Source organism: Aythya ferina (genome assembly GCF_964211825.1).
Source record: "Aythya ferina genome assembly, chromosome: 6".
Classification (NCBI taxonomy): domain Eukaryota; kingdom Metazoa; phylum Chordata; class Aves; order Anseriformes; family Anatidae; genus Aythya; species Aythya ferina.
In genome coordinates, this window is record NC_140303.1 from 19,677,166 (window position 1) to 19,701,965 (window position 24,800).

Consider the following 24,800-nt stretch of genomic DNA (forward strand, 5'->3'; position numbering starts at 1 on the left):
GTTTTCCCATAAATAAAGATTTCTGAGAAGTCCAAGGACATAGCATTCAGCCAGTCTTTGCTGCACACAAAGCAAATGAAGTAGCTAAGGCTGCTTTTACTCATACTCAACAACACTTTGGTCCAAACGCACTGCCAAATCAGACAAACTGCAGAGGACATTGGGCTGTATTTTCAGCTAACAGCTTTAATTAAAATGACCACTTTCTTGCTGCTACTTTGTGTTTTTGTTTGTTTGTTTGTTTTGTTTTGCTTTGTTTTTTGTCAGAACATATTTCCTTCCTAAGGTGGGTTTTAGTTCCAGTCCAGCTGGCTGTTTTGGTTTTTGAATCCTGAGCTTGAGGCTGACCCAGTGTGAAAGTCAGGAGCTAACAAAGCTTCAGCGCTGGCTTCTTTTGGTTTTTGGTGTTCATGTGTAACTGGAAGATATGCAGGTACCTGCAGCTGTAATTTACAGAAATACGATGTGGCAGGAAGTCCAAACAGACATGAAAAATCAGGAACGTTGCATAGTGTTAACTTAGAGCAAATGGCACGCTTTCTTTCATGCCTAAGTTGGTATGAGTAAAGCTGGTGTAATGATACTCATAGGAAGTGTTGTAGAAAGCTGAAGCACAGTGTTTACTGTCTTACATGATAAATCTGGCCTACAGGATCTCTGTTTTTGTAAGGTCATGTGGACAGCACTAAATGTGTAGCCCAGCTAGTGCTGAGTGAATGAGAAGGCCCCTGCTGAGTTCAGGTGGAGTTGCCTTCGAATCTAAATGCATACATTCAATCTAGGTGACAAAAAGCTAATATTATGAAAAGTAAAAAAAAGTTATGGAAAAATAAAATACAGAAAACCAGGCTATAAAACTAAGTGAATTCTGTTTAGCCACAGTCTGAAATGGGTTCCTGTTGCGCTGGGGTTTATACAAACTAACCATGTTGCACATCAACATTTATACAGACATTTTTGCACAGTTTGTAGAACTGATCAGGAGAGAGTCGATGTTAACAAAAGCAGTTATTTTGCTCTTTAACTCATCGTCCACCAAGATGGACTGCAAACCATGCTAAAATCACCTCTGAGCCCATTGGAGTTTTGCTCTGCTGCTTTGCCCCAGTCTTCTGCCAATTCACATTTTCAAGTCGTTTGCACAGAGGGCAGTGCTACAACTTGTCGTGTGATTTGCAGGTATTCTGAGGGGGACTTGTAACATTACTAATCCACTGCTGAAATGTAATGATTTTGCCTATTTTCTGGTTCTATCATATACATTCACTGTATTGCTGAGATGAATATAAAATCACAACAGACAGACAACAAAATCTTATTCATAACACAAGTCTCAGGGAGTTTTTAAAAAATAATGTCTTTTCTTGAGAGTTTTAAAGGTATCTGTGCAAAGATAGGAACTGTTGCAAGCTTATATCATAATAATAAAAAAATACTTTCACTTTTTCTGTTTTCATATTGTTTTCTTGCTGTTAATTAACTAGTCTGATTTTAACAGAAATATGTAAGAGGGTTTTTTTTTTCTTTCTTTTTTTGAAATGATCTAGTCTCCTTAGGACCTTTGAAAATAGTTCACGTAGGTTAAATCTTGTTTGTTTTCATGTGGGAAAGGGAAATATTTTAGAATATGATTAATCTTTCCAGTGATTGAATGTTTTTTTCAAAAATGATGAACCATCAAAACAACTTTTTGTTTGCTGGGAGTATGGAAGAGTTGTCATTAGACCGTAGATCGGGTAGTATTTTTTGACGTTTTGGACATCTGAAATCTTTATTTATACTCTACTGAGATAACTGGAGGGAAGTGCTGATTTTAATAGGCATCTTTTGAAAAGATGGAAAAAGGGAACTGAAGTGGCAGTTTACTGGAAGTATTTTGTATTTTATTATAGCTGGGTCATTTTAGACTCTTGTAGTTCAGGTTGTGTAATTGTCAAATTTTATTCCCCCCAATTTTTCAGCCTATAAATTTAGCAAAGAAGGATAATCTGGTGGTTTAGATCATTGTGCTGATTTGTGGGAGCTCTGTCTGTAATTCCACACGTGTCAGAAATCTTCCTGGACAATTTCAAATAAATTACTTCATCTGAAATACATAGCAGGCACATTGTCTCCTGACACCCTGACACTGTATGATCTCTGGAGCATGGACTGTCTTCTGTTACATAGCGTGACATATGCATACATGCTGCGGAGGTCTTTTAGGTGATACTGCAGATCACACATTTCAGTGAAGTCTAGTACTACATAATTAGGTACTTGCTAATGATCCCTTAATCTGCCTCATGCCCTCACTCTGATGGGATATGATAGTGGTTGAATTTCTCGCAGCAGAGACAGCAACAGCTTTATGATGGGCGATACCCTGTACATTTAAGAGTTTTGTAGATGTTTCACTGTGTAAATGCACTTAATACAGTACATTTATGTGAAATGAATCTTTCATTTAATTTCTTGACAGCTTGCACAAACAATGCTCACTACCCAAGTAACCCAAGCTGTTCGTTCTTTCTCACCTCTTTTTAACCCGCTTAGAAGTGCAGTGTTCTCCCAAAGCTCAGCCTTAGCTCTCCTTCTGTTCCACTCCCATGGAAAATGCTATGGTGGAAAATGATTTTGATCCGTACTTCTCTTCCTAGTTCTAATTCTGTGTTACAGTGTGCTTTCTGTGTCAATGTGAAACATTACAATTTCCGTTTGTTTTTTCTAGGTAGAGAACAGACCCAAATATTATGGAAGAGAGTAAGTAACATACATCTCAACGTGGTTTATCCCCAGATGTTGGTTGATAATATTTACAGAAAAGGTTGAAAGTGTTTGCTGTGAGCACGTTGCTCCTTAAGCCTGTTTTGCAAAGAGGGACATGGGCCTGACACGCCAGTGCTCCCTTTCACAGGCAGCTTTCCCTTGCAGCAGGTGGCTTCGCAGTACTTTGCTCTGGTAGCTGCTCAGCTGTCTCTGTGTGGGACCGTGGCAAGGTCAGGAGTTGCCTTTTGGTGGGCAAACCATGAAAAGTCAGTCCTGCAATGCAGAACTGCATTTGCACCTCAGCCCTGTTGTTTCTGCCAGGCTGCTCCTTATGCATTTGCAACAAGGGACTTGGCTCCATTTCCTTGCACTGTGTCTTGTGTGAGCATCAGGTTATTATTACAGCATTTTTGTCTACCTAAAATTGCAGGGGCATTTTCTGATGGCTATAGATATTACTGAGTGATACCTTAAGTGAGAAAACGATGTGTTTCTGTTTTATAGGGGGTTGTCTCCAATTGACTTTTGCAAAAGATGTATGTGTATAGAAAAAAAAACACAATATTTGAAACACAGATGTAATGCATATATAACATTTACGTGTATATTTGTCTTCAGAATGCTGCAGCAAATATGGTTAGGTTTAGTGTGGGGAAAAAAACAGATCTGATGTGTATATTCTGGTAGAAGATAATGTGGCATTGCTAGGTTCTTACAGCAGTAATTGCTAATATTCTGTGCAATCCCTAACATTTTAGCAAGTTGCCATAATATCCCTGAACGCTGCAAAGTGTTGGATTGCATTCCTCTGGCACAAAGCATGTGAAGCCAAGAGGAGAAAATGGATTTCTTTCTACATACGAATTTCATGGTTGCAGATTGTAAAAGCAATGTATTTGTTTCATAGATGAAGAGAAGCCTTCCTAAACAATTTAAAGTGACTTCAAATATGGGGAGAAGGGAGGTTGATTTAAGGTATAGGTTCCTGCAAAACAATCATTTTACATTTATTTTTCTTTTTTAAATACCATAGTTGGTCTTTTTTCAGAAGAAGAGGAAAAGGTGATTTGAAAGTGAAAAGGTGTGTGTTTCAAAATGTCTTTGTTCCTCAGATTCCATGGCATGATCTCAAGGGAGGAAGCTGACCAGTTGTTAAGTGTTGCAGAGGGAAGCTATCTCATTCGTGAAAGCCAACGGCAACCTGGAACCTACACTTTGGCGTTAAGGTTGGTAATTAATATTTCATTTTGAAATTTATAAAATATTAAAAAGATTATACTGTTGTGTTGACCTTAATGCTTAAACTTCCTTATGTTTTTTTAATATATTTTTTTAATCATGGTAAGCATTTAATGAACTTGAACCTTTTTTAACCCTTATTAAAGATTTGGTATCTTTAGCCTTTAGCCTTCTGAAGTGCTTTAGCCATTTCTGAAGTGCTAACATTCCTTATTGTTTGCACTGCCAAGATAATAGCAGTTGTGCTTTTGCTGGTTGTCCTTCATTTGGCTTTTTTCCATGATGAGACCCCATGTGTAGACACTGAGGGAGCAGGCAGTTGAGAAATAGAAGGAATCCTATGAGATCCCATGAGTGGTCAGCTCTGTGGGTTACTTGCTAGCTAGCTGTTGCTGAAGAGCAATTAGTTCTTTCTAGTTCCTCTACAGAGTGGCCAATAAATCAGTTGATTTTTTGTCTGAACCCCTCCTAACTAGCAGTGTTTGCAGATCTGTTTCCTCGTTCTGTAAAACTCTAGCAAGTAGATCAGATAGTATCAGATAATAAATATTCACATATTTAAAACATGTAAATTTTAAATAGTTTAATTACTTTTAAAGTAATTGAGATTATTTTGGTCTGAGCTGTCAAATGGAAAATGGTGGTTTTTTTCTGTTTTGAGTTGTAGTAGTACAGGAAAACAATGAAAGAGAAATATACAGTTACTGAAAGTTTTATGTAGGTAAAATAAGATTATGATTAAAATAAAAATATCCTGGAACACTAAGTTAACGTAAGTTAGTTTTCTTTCTCAGAAAAAAGAAAATGTATGCTGTACACAGATAATTGTTTCTGTAGTATTAAGATTCCAAATAGAAACATTATTAACATTCATACTGATTTGCATTAGCAATGTGAATGAATTGGTATTGCTTATTAGGGTCTAATACTACCTCTACTTCTGCTCTTACAACATTCATTCACAACTTAAAAGAGAACAGTTGTCTTAACTCTGATCTTGGAGACAAAGAACTCCTGCTGTTTGCTCCTGATGATGCAGAATGCACAGGGCCTGGGCCTGTGACTGATGAAGCTGCTGAGCATCTTGCAGGATGCACTAGTGTAGTTTGTTTTACAAATGCTCCTCAAGTCCTGCAAGACAAAAGACGGGTCTTTTCTAGGTTTGATGGTATCTTTTCCAAACTGGAAAACCCTTTTGAAAGCCATAAAAACTCTTTTTACAGCCAATATAATAGAGAATGTATAGCTGTTGGTGATCAGTTTGGGAAACAGTTTGAAATGATAGCAAAGGTGTTGTTATTTACTTACTCTGAAGAAGTGCAGCATTTGGCAAAACACCTCAACCTGAACCTGCAACACACTGTAGCCATTTCATTACATTGGAGCACAGGCATGATTACCTGAGCTTGATTACACGTTTATTAAGGGTTGTGTCCTAGAATGCTGCTTTCCTTTTCCCGGCAAGTAATGCTCTGTTGTCTTGCTGTTGGCCTTTAACATCTATGAGTGAGGGTCTTTGTTTGCTTTCATACTTCAGGTGGAAGATCTCTGTGAACTGCAGTAGAGAGATTTCTTTTTTCTCTGCTGGGAAGTATGGCATGAGTCTGCATTCCCTTTGGTTGAAGGCAGAGTTTTTGCTGAGGTTCCGTTCTTCCTCTCCCTGGAATTAGATACTCAGAATATACCAATATTCCCAATGAATGTGGTTTTGATTCTGTCAAAAATATCTTGGTGTTTGTTGTTTGATTGATTTACTTATTTTGTAACACATCATATCTAACCTACTTCAACGTCAGGTATCGGCTATATAAAGTTACTGAAATAGTTTAATTGGAAGTTAGAAAAAAACACCAAATAAAATCTTGGCGATAAAGAAAGCTACACCAAGAGATAGAGGCAGAATTCCTTATTATGACTATCCAAACATATTTTTGAGCGCATCATTCTCTATGCTGCAAACTGATAAGAGATTAATGAATCGTAACTCATTTTTGAAAAGTGGTTGTTGATCTTGTTCTGAAATTAATATACAAGATCATCTCATAGAGGGCTATATTTTAGGGGAAAAACACCCACTTTCTCTCGTTTTGTCGCTATCCTAATTGCTTGCTCCCTTCTAGACTGTACTTACAGTGGGCATCTTCCAGAAGTACTTGGATTGTCTTTGCTCTGCACTGAAGTTTTCCACTTGTTAAACAGCTTTATTCTTTCTAGAAGATAGGGAATAAACTGTTAACACCACGAATCATAACTCCTTTGTAGGCAGACAGAATTCACAGACATGAAAACATGTTTTTGTGAAATCTGGAACAGATTGGACAATCACATGAAGCTGCAGCGCTCAGCTACAGCCAAAGAGCACAGAATCCAACTGCAGTTGGTGCATGAAGCTTTCTGAGGTGCCATCCCGCTCCTAGTGCAGCTCTTCTGCATTTCACTTTTTTAGCTCATTCTAAGGGATACCTTAAGTCATCATAAATGGAGCAGATCTGAGAAGAGATCTGGTTAATTGTTTGCAAAGAGTTTATACCCAGTTATACACCTTTGTACCTGTATCAGCAAGTTCTGTGACTATGAATACATGGGGCTGGATACAGTACATAGTCCAGTCCAGTATCTGCTCTCCAATACCTTTTAAGAGCAGATGTTGAAAGAAAAGCATGCAAACAAGATGAATATATAGTAGTAGTTATCTGGTGTGCTGTGCCCTCTCAATCTCTGAAGATTTGCTGTTCAGAGACTTCTGAGCAGAACTGTTATAGATGCTGCTCTTTCAGGGTCTTGATGGAAAGAATTTTTTTTCATATAGTAGCATTCTGAATGCATTTTTGAACTCTCATAGATTTTGCTGTGTGCATCTGTAGCCTTAACTATGCCTTAACCATGCTTGATGGGGAAAAGCATCCTTTTTTGTGGATTCCATCTCATAATTTCATTTGACACTTCCTAGTTTTTGTATTACGAGAAACAGTGAACAATTGATCCCCATTTACTTTTTCCATGCCAGTCACGTCCCCATTATTCTTCTCTTGATAGGTCAGTGAGCCCTAGGCTATACATTCAGGTTTTGTAGTGAGGCTGTTCCATACCTCTCATCATCTCTCTCATCTTTCTGTGTGCCTTTCCCTTACTCTGTGATGATCTTTTGGAGGTGAGGGGACCAGAACTGCACATCCTGTTCAGGATGAAGTGGACTATGAAGATTTCTTTCTTTGTCCTCTAAGCCTTTCCAAATGATTTTTTGGACCACTATGGAGCATTAGGCTCTGATGCTTTTATAGAACTAACTTTAGTAAATCTAAAGGACTTGTTCCTGAGCTGCAATAGCTACATACATAGCCTAGTACAGATTAAATGATCTCATGTAGGACAGGACAAATAATAGGTTTTACAGGCTTAACAAAGTCAGTCGGATGTTCTTAGTGCAATGCTGTGGAATGGTTAACTGAATTCAAAATTCAGATATTGAATATTTATTTTTCTTTAATAAGGTAGAGCAAGTGATTCTTACCCCAAAAAAACTTCTCAGTTATGTTGCCTGTGAGTTACTATAAAATCTGCTTGCCTTTTACATAAGAAGCTGCATTTTGATCATCTGATGAGCTATTTTTGTCCACTTTTGACCATTATTGTGCAGTTAGCTTGCTTCATGATTTTAAGGTAGAGTATCTTTTAAATCGAAATTTGAAACAAAAGAGGTTTTGTTTTCAGAAAACAAAATTTTCAAAATTTGTAATGGAGGTAGAAGTATGTTGTTATGGAAAAAGAAAATGATAATTTAATTATTATTTTTTTTTGTAAATGTATGAGTTTGGTTAAATATTCAAAGCTGTCCTTCAGATAAAATGGATGCTCAGAGCCTAAGAAGGTCAGTGAAATTGTATCAGTTAAGACACCATGTGAAACAGAATGAAACGTAAATACAAATGAGAGCATCAGATTAGCACCCTATTTTTAATGCATATACTTAATCATGAATGCATTTTTTTGCAGCTTATTAAAAAAAAAAAAGCACAACAGAAATCACCAATGTTTACTATTTAATTAGAGAATGCTAATGAAAAAAATTTGCATCCCTGAGGTTTAAAAAAAAAGACTATCATAAAATTATTTTAGATATACACGTGTGTCCATATATATCAGGACATCTCTGTGACTATAAAACATACAAAATACATTTTATTGTTAATTAGACGTTCCAAATGAATGAAAACTGAAAATTCCTAATTAACTCCTGGAGGTATTAGATCTGCTTTTAAATGTGGCAAAACAGTAGTACAGTGCTTAATGCTAGGACGTATAGCAAATGACAGTAACAATACGACATGGTTTGCAATGTAGCCTTTTGTGGTTGAGAGCTTGTTTAATAATTAGGATGAGGATAAAGAGGAAATGGGTAGAGATTGTGCTAGCGGTAGGCGTTGAAGTGTGATGGTACTGCATGTTCTTTTGAGCAGATATCTGCTGTAGCACGTTTAGTTGGTTACCATGGTTTCCCTTCCTGCAAATTCTATTGTTGTGATACTGAGAATGAATTGAAATAAGGTTCTGCAGCAGGATTAAAAAAGGTAATAATGTTAGCTGTGATTATGAGTCATGTTTTTTTTTTGTTGTTTTTTTTTTTTATGTTTGGGGGCTAGGGCACATTAAAGATTATATGGCACCAGGAGAGAATTCTTAAGGCAAAATAAATGTCAAAAATTAGTAATCCCTATTTTAGTCAACCAACTGCATGTATTGTGCAAGAAATTGATACATTTTCCCTCTCTTCCTAAATTATGAAATTGCATTAAGAAACTAGCCACTAATATTTTAAAAGGAGTCATAATTGGTGGGCTCTTAGAGTATAATGCTGCAAATGAACCTTTTTAATTTCAGAGGACAGTCGCTTTGATAGCTGAATGCTGTCCATTTTCAGTGGGCTCTTCTGGGACACGTATGCAGTTCTCTTCCAGAATATGCACTGATTGCCCTGGGATTACTTACCCATCTAAAATTCAACATCTGCAAAAGGCTTCTTGACTTCAGAGGTCAAAACTGCGTGCCTGCATTCTGTTAGGAAGCCTAGTTGTACACACTGGGACACAGGAGAGAAATGGGAGAAAGAGAAATGTTTGAAACCACTTTCATTGGCAGTAGTTGAATTACATTATTTATTTTTTTTTAATTATCAATGAAGCAAAATTTGGTCATACCTTATCCTGAATCCAGAGATGATCTCTAAGTAGTCTGAGAGAGGGAAGCCAGCAAAGCAGTACCTGACTGCATCCCTTCACCCTTAGTAACAGTATTCTGACATCATGTCACTTGGTAGGAAAAAAAATACAAAGACCTTTTTCAACACTAAACTTTGCACATCCTTCTATCGCTGTATGTTTTTTACCCAATTTGCAGCTCTGCACCAGGCATTGATTGGCAGTAGCAAGGGCTAAATTCAGTTTCTAGGAACCTTTCTCGGATATTTACACAAAATTTCTTGGTCCCCAGCTGAGAAACGTGGGAATCTATGTCCACATAACTGTCTGTGTGTATATACACACACATGCATACGCACAACCTTAAAGCTTAGCTGGGCTAAGTAGTGTTGCTCTAAAACCTGACCAAACATATCTGTGGGGTATGCTTGTTTCAGTCTGGCCCATTTTAATCAGTTTTCTCTATTCTGTGTGAAATGATGAAAGAGTGCTTCTTCCTCTGTGGCAGGCTGAAGCTCTCGGGGAAGGACTCTCCTTTCTCCCAGAGGCTTAGGCCGTCACACTTCCATAGGCACAGAATTCAGGTGAGTGTTTCAAAAATTGGCCACTAAGGTATCTAAAGCTTCTTTTAGATGGAGGAAACGGTTCATGCTTAAAGCTATTTTAATAGGCTAACATAGCAGGTATGCCAGCTGATATGCTGGGCTTTTTTTTCTTCCTTGTGAAGAGCCAAATATTTCTTTTATGAAGGCTTAAATTCTACTGAAACTAAAGCTGTCATCCTGTTGGCTGGAAACATTGTATGAGCTAGAGCTTGCCCCAGGGAAAGGAGCATGCTGATAAATTTTGGAGCTTGCTTTTATGCTCTGAAATAAAACAATTGGACCTCTATTTAAATGACATTCCATGTAAAAGAAGTTTATTTTTCTATATAAAATTTTGTACTGAATAATATACTCTATTACTTTGTCAGTAAAGTGGAATGTTCAACTACCAGTAAATAACAGAGCTGTCCTGCATGCTGTCTTAGGTAAGTGCAGCTGGGCACTACCGAGATGTCTTCGCTTAAGTATTTAGAATAATAATAAATAGCTACTAACCTTAATGAGTAATTAACTGGTTACCTAGGCCTTCCCACAGACTAGAATGCTTTTTTCCTTATGGTTCATGTCTTCTTGCTGTGTTCCTGTTCTCCTTCCCTCCTCTTCCCATCTGTTGTTGTTGTCAGCTCTGTTTTCTTTTGGCTAGAGTGTCTAATTTATCTTTGGCAATTCAGCTTGCTGCAGACTTTCTCCCGCTCGTGTAAGTTCAGTACTTCTCAGAGGAATATTCTCTGCTTTGGTAGCGGTGTGAACTTTTTGGTAGCTTGTCCAAGAGCTGCCTGCATTCAGTGCATGTAACTCAGGTTCATTTTATGCCATGTCCTTCACCTCTGACTGTAGCTTCTGCTGAGCCACAAAGATCTATTGTAACCTGGTGTACAGCGAAGGCACTTGGGTTTGTGGTGAGGCACCATCGTGGAGCTCAGGTCTGGGTTCACTTCTTGGCTTCACATATGACGTAGCTCAAAGCTTTTCTGTTCTCCATGCTTTACTTGCTTCTCCGTTAGGGAGAGTATTTTCTTTCCTGTGTTGTCTCACAGGTTTGTTCAGTACATCAGCCTAGGATCTCTTAAAAATAGCCTAGACAAAGAACTGGAAAGTTGTGCCCCATCTCTCAGACCACCCTCAGTCAGAGCTCCTGAGCAACAACCTGTATTGTACTGTGCTGTTCTTAGGGCCGGCCCAGGCTGAAGCTTCTGGGTGCTATCAGACTTGAAGCAAAAATGTCAAATTATTATGCAATTGGTTGAAAATTAAATTATGTATTTGTGTACATAGCATACACTGCTTGATCCTCCTTTCCCCCATTCCTTCCCTTTCAAAAGGATGCATTTCTTTTCTGTCATCCACAGGTTCTACTGGAGTCTTTTTGCTCTACTGCTCTTAGAAAGTGATAGAAGCCTATCTTCAAGTTAGTCCTTTGGTTGGCCTCTGCTTTTGTGTGCTTTTGAAATACATATTTATAAACCTTTGTGCTTTGAGAAACAACTTTTTTCCTGTGCCTCATCAGTAAACATAAAAAGTCCTCCAGCTGTAGATACTATGGATGCTTTAGAAATAGGTTTTCAAAATAACACACAATAGCCTCATATTGTCATTTAATCTCATAATTGTTTTCATCAAAACGTTTATGAGTTATTCAAACACCAAAAGAACTGACAGCAATAAACATTCTGTCCCACTTTTCCTCTTCCTTTTCCCTCTTTTATGCTTTGCTGAGTTTAGTGTAGTTCGTCCTGTTTTCATAGGTGCTAGGAAGAGCATCAAGCTTTTCTTTTTTTCTTTTATAACTTGAGTAAATGGAGTCTAACAGTTTCAGTAATAAATCACAGTCTGCCCCGCTTACTGCTGCAGTTGTGCCAAGGATGAAATTATATTCTAGAAAACCAGAATGTAATAATAGAAAAGTTGTTGGTCTGATCTACTAGTGGCCCAGAAATTTCTGTTATTTCAGGCAATACCTAAACACACAAACTAGGTATGCACATGTATTTGTTTGTATGTATTACATACATTTTAAAACAGTTAGGGTACCAGCTGGATGGAATCTTTAAAGTTATTCTGTTTCACTGAGTCCTATTAAAATGAAAAATCCATGGTATGCTACATAATTTTAGTGGGAATATTATTTTACAATGAGTTTTTATCATCTGTTCTCTCCCACTGTTAATTCACAAAGCATTTTAATGGCAGATCAGGCATCACCCTAAGAGAACTAAATCCTTATAGATGGGGAAATGCTGCAATATAGTAATTAAACTATTCTTCTATCATTTATTTATGTAGTCATGGTTAAGAGACATTAAGGGGAGTTGCCTATGTAGAGCAGTTATTTTTTTTTTCATTAGCAACACAACGCTGTTTTGAAAATAACACAACATTGAACACATTCCCATAAAAAGTTTACAGATTTTAGTCTGGTGTATTAAAATGAAACTTTATTTGAAAAGATTTCCCAGTATAAAGCATTTTATTTTTTAACAGCTACTGTGCAAGACAATTTATACTCCTTTGAACAACTGTCAAGCACGTAATGTCCTAAATTCTTTGCAGTATGTGCAGTGCACTGTATGCAGATGTCACATTACAAATACAGTATGCAGTCAGTGCCCCATATGCTGACTCCCTCTGTGCGCTGTCGTGCCCTTACAAATCAGAGAACTGGTTCCTGGCTCTGACCAAGTTCTCTTTGCTGCCTGGTTGTACCAGTGGTTGCATGTGTGCACCATGGCTTGGGCACGTCTAACAGCACGTTACTGCACGTGTGAGAACCAGGGAGGCTGTGCTGTGATGTTGGTGACCACCTGTCACTGTGGTCCATTCATTTAACCACTCCATTTCTTTGTGGGAAAATGGAGGCAGCAGGTGCTGAAATCTGTAGATGAAAAAATTCTATTTTAGGACTTAAACGCCTTTTATTTTCTGTACAGTCCAGTCTTCACAAGTCTTCTCCACAAAGGATTTTTGTCTTGTGAGCCATCAGACGTTGCAATAGGTGTCAGAAGAGCTTCAATGGAGATTTTTAGCCTAGGAGTAATTGTACTTGTTGCTGCCAGTGAGTCACCTATGGCTTTTTTAGTTGTGTTCAAGTGACTGTACAGTTAATAGTTTGTTGGATTGGTGAATCTTTTATTATCATACATATAAACATTGTTTCATAGGTTTCATTGTTACACATGACAATAAGAAAGCTTCACCTTTTTTGCCTTTTAGAAATGTTTGTGAACTTTTCATTTTGTATATTTATGCCTGTTCATCGTTAAGGAATGTAGCTTAGAAGAAAAAACGGTTTAGAAAGCAGTTGGTGAATCTCACTGTTGTATTAAAAAAAAAAAAAAAAAAAAAGTGAGTGATTACCAGATCAGAGGTAGAACACACTGAGAAAACAGCTTTTAAGTAAGTTACAAATAGTGTAATAGCTTTAAGTAAGTTGAGTAAGTCTGCTCTGAAGGTTAGGATCAACAGTGGTTAAAGACAAATCAGATTTGACAAAATCTCTCTGGAAAATAAATCTTCCTGTAGTTATTTTTAATCTAAAGGAAACTTAAAAATAATCCCCTCCTCCCTTTTTTTTTATATTTAAACTTCAAGTTCTTGAATAATATCCTATGAAGTTTATATTTAGAGACAAAAACAATGTAGGAACAATAAAAAAGCAATGTTTCTCCACTCCCCTCTCCAGAAAAGTGTAGTCTTTTTTTCATCCTAGCAGATAATGGAGGGTAACAGAATGGCATAAGTATTGGTAAGTTAATTGCACTTGAAAAGCTATTTAATGATAATGACATTTCTTTGGGTTTTCACTTGATATCTTGCACTCATGTTTTCTTGATATATTGAATAAAAATATTAATATTGTCTTATCAAGATCAATTAAAAACAAGTTACTTTTAGTATGAGAGCGTCAGTACCAGCAAAAAGAATTAAGGTGCTCATGAGTAACTTAAGCCTCATAGGAAAAAGCATTGTAAATCAAACCAAAATGATTGTGTTTGAGCATTATGTTGTGGCAGTTCTCCCTCAGTTGTAATGATTACAGTGAAATTTCCATTCTAGACCTAATGTTGTTCTACTTCTAAATTTACCAGAAAAAAAAAAAAACATTGGGTATAACCTACAGTAAGAATGTTATACTCAGGATGCATAAAATTTGCATGCACATTTAGAATTTACTGAGCAGACAGTGGTGAGAGTTGATAGCTTAGCTTAGAAAAATTAAAGCCCAGTTCTGCTTTAAAGGAATACAAAAGATCTCAGTAGCATGGAGTCATGCTGTAGAATTAATTCACAACAAAAATTTTGAAAAATGTTCTCTAAAGGAACAAAACTATCTGCTTAATGTGAAGCTGTGAAAGTTGCTAACGTTTCCACTAGTAACGTTTCCAGAAGGTGTTTATTCCATGCATGTCAACAGGTTTCTAAAGTAATACTTCCTTTTAAAGAGAAAATATTAGGCTCTTGCTGCTTTCCCATGTATGTATATATAGAAAGAGGCTTAAGTGTCTTAATCATTAACCACAATGATTCTTTTCCCAGGAAACTCCAAGGTTTTGTCAGGTACAGAAAGCAGTAGACATTACCCAAAATATTGGTATTGATTCTGATCCAATCATCACAGCAATCCCAGGGACTTCTTATTGAGTTTAAGTGGAATAGGGCATGCAAGCACAGTACTAAGAATGTATCATACAGGAGCTTCATTTCAAAACCAAATGTTATTTTCAAATGATCTATCACTCATCAGAAACATTGTGTGATCCAAAGTGCTAAGTGGTCTTACTGCATATTTATTGATCAGCTGACTTTTGTTCACAATTTGAGATGGTTAAAATCAGCTGTTAAAGATAAGACATTGAGACAAAACATTTTTTTTTTCTCTTAATTTTATTAGATTTATTTACAAAGCACACCACTACATTGCCAAGGGTTGATAATCTTTCCAGCCTTCATTGTTCTCAGCAGCTGTTTCCCTACAGTAGTTGCCTCTCCCTTGTGTTGTCCCTGACACTGCTCATCATCTACACAAAGGTGCCATTGCTCTGGTTCTCCCTGCCTGCTGTTTGCAGCATTCTCCTTGCACGATATTGTTTCCCTTTTGGACGAGGAAGTCTGGGGAATGATGCAGTGAAACATCCTTTGGTCTCAGTTGAGAGAGGCTGCTGGGAGGCTACTGTCAATGATGCAGCACCAGCTCAGATTTTTTTATTTTATTTTTTACCTGATCAAGTGAGTTGGAGGTTGTTTCTATATTGGCGTGGGGTTGCCACATTTCAGTTCCAACTCTGAGATTTTTTTATTTTTTTTTTCTGAAGGATGCCACTTTTTTTTTTTTTCCCAGGTTAAACTTAATTATCATACATTCACCCAGCCCATGGGTCTGGTGAGGTTTTAGGGATAACTTTACACCTAATTAATATTCATCAAGCTATACTTAAGTCAGTCAGTAAATACTGCACTTCCAAATGGCACAGGAAAATTCTCTCTGGCCACAGTACTCTGCCACTTTTCCCAATTTTATCAGAGAATGGGGATTTTTTGTATCCACTTTTTATAAAATGCACCTTTACTTTTAAGAATTAACGTATTTCATTTACACATCTTGTGTTCTTGCAAGCTACTGCTGACTTTCAGGTTTCGGAGGAGGTGCCGTTTCTCAGGCAGGTACCCTGGGAAGATGGCAAGTCCCAGCGTCCTCTGGTCGTCCTCAGAAATATTGCCAATTCATAAGAAATCATTAACAAATAAAACCAAAAATAAGCTTCTCTCAGGAGTCAGAGAACTTCTGGGGTAACTGTAGATTTTGGCAGCATGCAAAACTTGTACTTCTTTGATGAGGAAAATGGCCAAAAGAGGATCTGTGGGATCATTTGTTTTCTTTTGCGTGGACACGGCATGATCAGGAGACATTCCTGGTTGCAACGTTGCTTACATTTCTGTAGCTTTTTATGGAGTGTCAAGACTCTAGTCTTACGTATTGGGTGAGAGTTTTCAGAAGTTATAGCTGAAATTCTGACACCTAATTTTAAGCGAGACTTCTACCTTCTGGCCTCAAAGTGTGTTAAGACACTTTCTCCAAGGGAAGATGAAGCCCAAGTGACCTTCAGGCACATGTACAGATCTTAATATTTCCCGGCTCCAAGTACGAAGATGCTCACAACTTAGGAGGATGTGAGTAGCCCTGTGGGGTGTTAACTTAGTGGTCTCACAGCAGCTTTGCGTTTTATATAATGCCTTTGTCTTTAGGTTGTGGCTAGATACTCTCCTGATCATAAAATAGCCTGTGAAAGAGGTGAATAGCTACTGTACAAGTCTTTATTTGGACTGTAAAATCCATCTTCTTAAATGGTAAGAAAGTGTGGATGGGCTCTCAGTCCTTCACTTCTTCCTTTTGTTTGATCAATGAATGCTGCATACAGAGTAGGTGGCAGAGTCTGAAGCCCGTCTTTCTCATGCTATGATACCTAATTCAGCTCCCCAGTCCTTTATTACTACCCACATTTGCTCTACCATTTAATCCGTTTTCCCACGTTGTTATCCACTCTGCCCCACTGGCAACCAAGGGGACTAGACAGAGTGATTGCTTTTCAGACAACTTGCAATAAGAAAAGTCTTTTATCTGTAGCCCTGCTGCTTGCAAACAAATGGACAATAGACACAATGAGACTGTTTGACAGGTCAGAGGTCTATCTCTTTTTCTTGGAAAAACATCTAATGTTCCCCTTTTTAAACCAAAAGAGAACATACATTATCTGTGCCCTGTTTTCTGTTTCTTAAACAAAAAATGGCTGGTACTAATGCTTGCCTCTAGGAAGAGACTATCAGGAAGTTGAAATATCAAATATTGGCTCTACTTAGTTTCCACGGTGATGTATAATTAGCTAGGCTGCAGTAATGTTATAGAAGGTAAACATAAGGAAGTATTCCTGCTAATGGAAAAGTTTAAACCATAATATTAAATAAGACTGAAGGGACTGAAGATTAAATTTGAATCGATTATTTGCAAATGGATGTGTAGGTTTGCATTTATATTGTAATTTGATCAAAATAGTATCATTGTGTGGCCAGAAATTTAAATGAGTTTGAAAGAAATAAAATGGAGGATTATTAGACATGGTATTGATGGTACAATCTCTGTAAGAGGTTGTTGGTGCATTGATTTGTGTGAGGTTTTTTTCTTGCTTGTTGCTAATACCACTCAATTTGAAAAACAATAAGTTTCCCCGGAACATATCCAATAAGGAATGAATAGAGAGAAAGTGGTTCGATCTGGAACAAATGGAAAAACAGATAAAGGCAAACCATTCAATTTTCACCCCTTGCAGCACCTTTTCCATGTGATTATGGCACTGATCTAGAATAACTTGTTTGTCTAAATACTTTCCTTTAAACACTAATTGTTAAATTATCTTAATGTATTTTAAACTGAGAACATTGAATGTGGCCTTCAGAAGGCCACATGTACAGAAAGAAATTGATGTTCAGTTCCCCAGATCCGTGTAGGAAGAAGTTTCAGTCTGAGGTTACAGGATGAGTTTAGGCATGGGGTGCTGTTAAAGAATTAAAACTGTGGGATGTTTTCTATGAGATACATTTGTTGAAATGTGGGGTCAGGAGTGGTGGGATAAAGATGATGTTCTTTTGGGAATCCTATTCCTTGTAATAACTATCCTGCTTTATGGGCAGCAATCTGAATGGATGTACAATGTAAAACCTACTGGGGTAGGACCACCTTCTGACCCTGATGGGAAGAGGGTAAACTTTTGGTGTTTCTCTGCATTTGGCCATCTTGTTCTTCAGAGCTTTGTTTTAGACTCTGGAAGGATGTTATTGAAATCAAGACAACGTGTGTAGTGATACGCCCTGAGGAGCTTTTCTGTGCCTTATCTTCCCTTGATAAGATTAGTGTAATACTTTCTCTTAGAGAAAGCTAAGAATAATAAGTGACTTTCTGCTTCTATAAAACTGCTGTAAGTACTGTCAGAGCATATGTTACCGATAAGAACAGCAATTCACCTGATGCACCTCCTAATAAAAATCACTGTATTGCATGTTATCATTTAGATATATTATTTTTCACCTTCAGACTCACCCTGTTTTTCTTGTCAAATTTTAACGTTGTATGTTCTCTGTGTGCATGTTCCCACTGACTTTGGCAGGATGCAGTGAAGGTTGCTCACTTTAGCACTGTGAGGTACTGAGCGCTCTTAGCTCATATTGACTTTACTGACAGTGGAGGATGTGCAAGGAATATGGCTCATGGTGAAAACTTGTTTGCCACATACTAAGTTGACTAGTTTTTGCCACTTTGTACAGTGAAGTATTTACATTGCTGTATTAATTATGTTGCCATACCACTTGTGAAATCTAGTATAGCCTAGTTCCTCACTTATTTGTCCTAACTTAGAGCAGGAGGGGTAGGTAGGAGTTCCTACCACTTAGGCTGTAAGTTAGGACACTACCTTTCTACTCCCTTAATGACTTGTGTTCACTCTGGATTACAACTTGTGATCAAATTAGCATTGGGTAAAAGTGCTTTTTTCCGTTTTTTGTTTTTTGTTTTTTTTTTTTTTTTTTCAGTTTGATTCAGTGAACTTCTAATTTGTGTGGCTTAAAAATGTGAATACAAGTACCAATTCATTTCAAAAAAAATGCCCCTTCAGTTTCTACACATCGTGTCCTCTTTCGTTAGTGAGCCAGATGTGGATTCCTGAGAGCCCCCCAGGAGTGTGTTGCTTCACATTTCAGTTTTCTTTAAAAATAGCAGCTCCCAAAATTACAGTGGCTGTCAGGTTATTGGTAGGGGGGATGGTTTGCTTTGGCATTTCTGAAAAACAGAGGAAAAATATACATCCCAAGACAAATGATTTTGCCCATATTTGCAGGAAGAATGCATGTATTTCACCTGAGGCAAGGTCTAATAATATGCTTTCTGCTATTGGGCAGTGCCCCATGGAAAAGAAATCACTTTAGCAAAGCACCGTATTATTTTATTCCTTCACATCTCCTATGAAGTTTTTGATTGTGAAATAAAAATAATCCATCCTTTCAAATTCAGTTTTTAACATACATTTGGCTGATCTGACCTCACAAAGCGTCCTGATGCCTTGAGCCAGCCTTGCTGCTCTCTGACCAAGGAGTGACCCAGAAGCGAGCTGTGAAGGCAGCTCCTTGCCTCCGTCTTCTCTGCAGGAAATGCACTGGTTATTGCCAAGTGAGCGCAAGCACTGGTGTGTTCTCACAAGTTGAGATTGCTTTCAGGCAGCAAATTGTTACAGGTTCAAAGTAGGGTTTGAAAAGGTGCTAATGTTCAGGTAGCATTGGTGTTCTTGCTTACGGTTGCCTAAAGACTATCAAAATTCTGTTCCACCTAGGCTGCAGAGTTGCTAGCATCAGATAGCTTATGCATTACATGTCCTGTATGTTACAAAGATTTGCTTGAAGCTCAAGACTTAACAACCATAACACAGAAGGACTTTTGTACAAAGCTTGAAGAGTTAGTCCTTGGCCTTCAGCCAGGAATAAAGAATGCTTGCCCTTGTGCCATTTTGTCCTGTGCTGCTCCACTGCTGGCAGCAGTTCTGCTTCAGTGTAATTGTTGGCACCAAAGCTGAGCTGAGCGCTGAATGGCCTCTTCCTGCAAGAAAGCAGGGGTGCAGAGGTCTGAGACTGCATCAAAACTCCGTATTGATCAGCTGTAATAGAGGACTCTGTTATGAGAACTCTTCATATCAGAGCCAGGCAAATTAACTACAGCGATGCAGTAGTAAAGTACTAAAAAAAGCCATGAAGAGTGTGAAGTAATTTTCAGTTTTTCCACAGAATAATAGAGAGGCTAAAAGAATGCGAGAACAAATAGCTCCTTCTGGGACAGTCACTGATTTGGCTATCTGTCTGTGGCTGTTAATCTCTCCTTCCTATCTGTGCTAAGTGGTAGTTGAGTTTTTCAGTCGCGTCTGGACTGAACACAGGGCATAGTCGCAGCTTTAAGTGATAAAGTTGTGGGTTTTTTTTATTTGTTTGCAAAGGCTTGATTACTCTTTCTTATTCTTGCTTACTGTTCTTTAAAAAAAATACTTTCCCATTTCATTGAGGCAGATTTGGAAGTCAAACCAGAAACTTCAGACTCTACTACGATGGAAAGCACTTTGTTGGGGAGAAACGTTTTGAGTCCATCCATGACCTGGTGACAGATGGATTGATTACTCTTTATATTGAAACCAAGGCAGCAGAATACATTGCCAAGATGACAATAAATCCAATTTATGAACACATAGGATATACAACTTTAAACAGAGAGCCAGCACACAAAAAACATATGCCAACCCTGAGAGATGCACATGATGGCAAAGAGTCTACAGGAGAGGATGAGGTAGCAGAAAAGAGGGTAAGCAATTGTTAACCCACACTCTTTTTTCTGATAGACTTTTTATTTTGTAATTTTATTCCCTCCCCCCAAGTCCTAAAAGTATCTGTAGATACTTAGTCTACATAATTATTTCCGGTATTGCATTAATAGTAATATTTTAGTGTTGTAGTTGTGTGTGTTTTTTTTTTTAATCGTACTTGTGCATATTGCAAATTTCTCATTCAGAGATCTGTTATTTATCATTGTAAGGTTCCTTTCTTCATTTTTTTTTCATAATTATAGATGTTGCCATTAAGTCACTCCTTTATGTCAAATAGGCTATTTTGTCTTAAAATTGTTTACAGTGTCTAAAACAAGTGCCTGTTGGTCAAAAAAAATAATATTAATATATTCTCTATTCCCCAAACAAAATGCATTCCATAATCTCTTCAGAAGTCTGCATACAATGACAGTAAAGTTGTCTACATTATAAGTAAGCCTGTTCATTAAGATGATAAAATGTTAAAACATTTCACTTGGCTAAGTTCAGCCTGTCAGAAGCTGACAGAGCTATTTTTGGCCTCAGCCAGACTTATGAAGAAGGATTGCTCTCTTCAGAGAGTTGCGTTATCAGCTGAGAACTGACTGCGTCCTGGATTAAAAGAGAAAAACGAACAACAAAGAAATCTTAGAAGCAGTGACAACAGGAATATTGAAGGAGGTTGGGAAAATATCAGGCAGACCAAACAGCTGCCCGAACATTTATTCATGTGATAGAGACTAAGCTTAAAGAAAACAATATAAATTCTGTCATGTTAAACTAATTACTTTGTTTGTTGAAAAGCCAGCATGGGAAAGTCTTTTTAAAGTGTATTCTTACATAAGCTTACATGTGAATGCATGTATAGTACTCTGAGATGCTCCCCTACCTCACTAATGTCACAGTGATGATAGGAGTTATCTAATATGCTTATATGGCTTGCAAGGAATACTAACCTCAGTTTGGGTCATTTGTTTGTTTTTCCAGTCAGAAATATGTCTGTGATCTCAGTTTGTCTTGAGAGGGAAGGAAGGGTCTCACTAATGATTCCCAACATACGTGACCATCCTAAAGAAACTAAACTCCCTGTGGAGTCCACAGGGAGGGGAAGGTCATAGCTTTGGTCCTTCAAATCCTTCTCCAGCAGATTCTGGAGCACCAGACACAACTGAATTTGCTGAGAGATGAAGCACCCAACTAGTTTAAAGTACGAATCTTCATTGTTTGTCCTCTTGCGATCAGACCATGCAACAAAAGACATTTAACAAAGCCATTTAACAAGGCAGGCATACTGGTGCTAGCTGACCACATGAAATATTCAATTTGTTGCCTGCTAAGTACTGGTGGTAGAGGTGTGACAGTTTCTGGCAGCTGCTGACTTGCAGCATGCTGTTTCGGAAGGATTTCTTTGCTTGTTATCAGGGAGGGTTCATTGTAATGCAAAGCCTGGGTATAAATCTATAAGAGTTCTGTAAGTCAGCACTTCAGGTGTGTTTGGTAGAATTAACTCTCTCTGCGTTTGGTAGCTTTCAAGTGATGACACGACTGTTCTGTCACATTTTTTAGGCTAATGGATAAGTTTGTAGTAAAGGGATTTTGATGATTATTATTGAAGGATATTGTTGTGTGGGTTTTTTTTTTCTGTAGAGTAGTTATGTCAGACTCAAAGCATGAAATGTCAACGAAGTATACAAAGAGTTTTGAACCATGTTTCATTAATAGCTCAAGAACTATTAAGTATCTCTAACAGGCTGAAATTGTAGATGAAAACCCTTTACAGAGATTAGCTGTGTAATTGCAACATCCCACACTGTTTGGAAGTTAAAAGCAATTCAAGTTGCCTCATCTGCAACGTAGTTAAATTGCAGTGGTGTTTACTGGCCTGAAGCCCAGCTTTTGAATCTTTTCACTTTATTTGTCTTGGAGCCTTATGATGTGGACACAGTGGGGCACGCAGACATCACAGTGCAGTTAAATTTGGAGATTTCAATTTAAATTAAAGTCATTACCAGCTGAGATTACTGCCCTTGGCTACAAAGAGAAGGCATTGTGTGGCCCTTTTGCTGTGGGGTGGTGCAGAGGTCACATCTTTGCAGCCTTTACACCTCTCAGCACCCCTTCTGGATGATGACATGGAGAGTCCTGAGTATCACCCTCACCCAGCAAATCCTGTGACCAGAACCTGGTGTTGGCAGCAACCTCAGCACTTTGAATGAACCCCAGGGTCCAGCTAAGGCTCGCCAAATCCTTCCTCTCTCCTTTGTAAGGCGTAGGAAGTGGGGAGGAGGGAAAATGTGATGGCTTTGCCAGATAGCTCATGGAGGGTGCACCATAGGAGTGGTGGGGAGAGACCTCGGAGGGCTCTCCCAAGCGCTTCTGTCACTCTCCACAGGGCTTGGCTACTTGCACACCCAACAAATCTGCCCCCTCAACAAGCTGGGAGGGCTGCTTCGGGTTCAGAGGGGTGAATGTGAGTGTGGCAAGCTGGTGGGCTGCGAGCGCTGTGGCTGAATCACAGCTGGTGCGACTTTCCCAGTCTCAGTTAATTTTATACAAAACACTGAAATCAGGAGGTGGATATTTGCATGACATAATTTGCATTTAAAGCAAGAGTCCAATACTGTATGGCAGGAAATAGTTGTCTTGACTTTCTTAGAAGCCTCCCTACTATAAAAAGGTAACAGGATAACAGCAAGGATGTAGTTAAATAGAATACCGGATTTCTCTGCTAAATTATAAACTTTTTGTTGATAAAATTATAGGTAACATAAAAAGAACGTGTATATCCTATGCTAAGTTGCTTGGAAGGTCATTCTACCCTTCTTGTGTAGGTTGCTGCTTCTTATTGATATTTACATGAAAACTTCAATTTATAATCACGCACTACTTACCTTATTATGAACAGTCATTTGAGTAATATAACCAAGGTATAAGAAAGGTTTCTTGTAGGACATTGATAAATAGATCAAGTATTTTTTCTTTGTCTCTGGTTAGAGGGATGGAAGAGTAATTCCTGTTGTCCAATATGAAGTGAATATCACTGAATCGATGTTGACAAGTCTAACAAAGAATACAAAGAAAATTGTCCAAAATCCAACAAGGAAAAAAACACCCTTGTCCTATCATCCAAACAGAAAAACCTGTGTGCTACAACGTTAGCTCAGGGATGATGAGAACATTTCTGCAAGGAACCATATTTGTCAATGCATCTTTCCCTGACTACGGTATAAAACTGATAGATTTTCTCTAATTTTTCACTGTACATTCCTCTGTAAACAGAGGAAAAAGTCTGGGGTCTTGGGCATTGGTCACCCTGTGCCAGGATACATTCCCAGATTTGCAGGAATGGATGTTCAAATTCAAATCCAAGCTTTATGACTGTTCCCCAGTCCTGTGTGAGTGGTGTATAAAAAATAAATCTTTCAGAAGAAGGAAAGGAGAGAGACACAGGCGCTGACTGGGGAACAGCTGGTGGGAATGTAATTTCACTTCCTGACATAAAATCAAGTAGAGGAAATTGGGCAGCCAGAGAACACACCTCCAGCTTGAGGATGAAATATTAAAGAGCACTTCTCCTAGCCTTGAATTTGGTATGGGGCTGTGGCAGGGAATGCCACTAATGTATGTTGGATGCCTCCTGGCATGCACTAATACTACTTTTCAGCTATTAATTCATAGTAGAAGAATTTGTTGTATGTTGAGTGACTTGTCATATGCAATACATTAAAAAAGAGCCTTAGTAAAGGGGAAGGATTATAGACTGCAAAAGATGATAAGACGAAAATTACATGATTTTGAAATGAGGGCTGTAGGACACAAGTCACAATACTCCTAAGTACTTAGTCCTGCAAAAGACCATATTGTGGTGTGATTTAAGATGCAGTTTTTAACAAGAAAAACATGAGAATATAATCCACTACCCAGCATGAGCTTCACTGGTTATGAGAAGGATTTTGACTGCTTACCTTGTACAAGTATATATTAAAAATAAAATAAAAATCACTGCTTAATGATTTATGATTCCCATAAGCTGTGAAAGAATTAAATGGTCAGAGATAACTGGAGGAGTAAAGATTGAAAACAGGAGAGAGCTTGTCATGCTTCAATGCCCTGAATAGATATTTTAGCTGCTGTGCTAAAAAGGTAATGCTGGTTCCCAAAACAGTCTGCAGATTGTTCAGAACTCAATTGTGCAGCCATCGTGGTCTGTGTGTTAAGAGAGAGGCCTGAGATTTGTTTGAAAGGGAGCTTCCCATGTGGATTCAGTCTGTATGGCCTAATGTGGAGGTGGAAATAATACCCGCTATCACAAGATTTACTATTCCGCCCGTGCCTTGAATACTGATGCATCTCTGAACATTTTTCTCTCTCAAAGGTAATTATGGCCTTGGAGGAGATGACTTGATTCAATTAAATACCTTATAAAAATGGTAGCTCTCGAAAATTAATAAATATCTATATATATATGTCAAAGCCCTTCATGAAAGCCCTGCAAAACATGAAATTATTTTTTTTTTCATTTTGACATGCTTTTGAGATAATAATGTAAGAAGGTGTATGAGTGATTTATCCAAGATTTAGCATCTATTATAAGAAAACAAAATGATCAGTTATGAGCTGTCCTATCTTTC

At 38.0% G+C, this 24,800-nt stretch overlaps 1 protein-coding gene across 2 annotated transcripts in view; it reads left to right on the forward strand.

Annotated features, from left to right (window-relative positions):
* CHN1 (chimerin 1) overlaps positions 1–24,800 on the forward strand; it is a 96,024-nt gene that overhangs the window by 27,101 nt on the left and 44,123 nt on the right. For both annotated transcript variants that reach the window (XM_084524601.1, XM_084524600.1), the window contains exons 4-6: positions 2,711–2,742; positions 3,861–3,974; positions 19,880–20,168. In XM_084524601.1, coding sequence (XP_084380727.1) covers positions 2,711–2,742; positions 3,861–3,974; positions 19,880–20,168 — 435 coding nt within the window. The remainder of the gene's footprint in view (positions 1–2,710; positions 2,743–3,860; positions 3,975–19,879; positions 20,169–24,800) is intronic.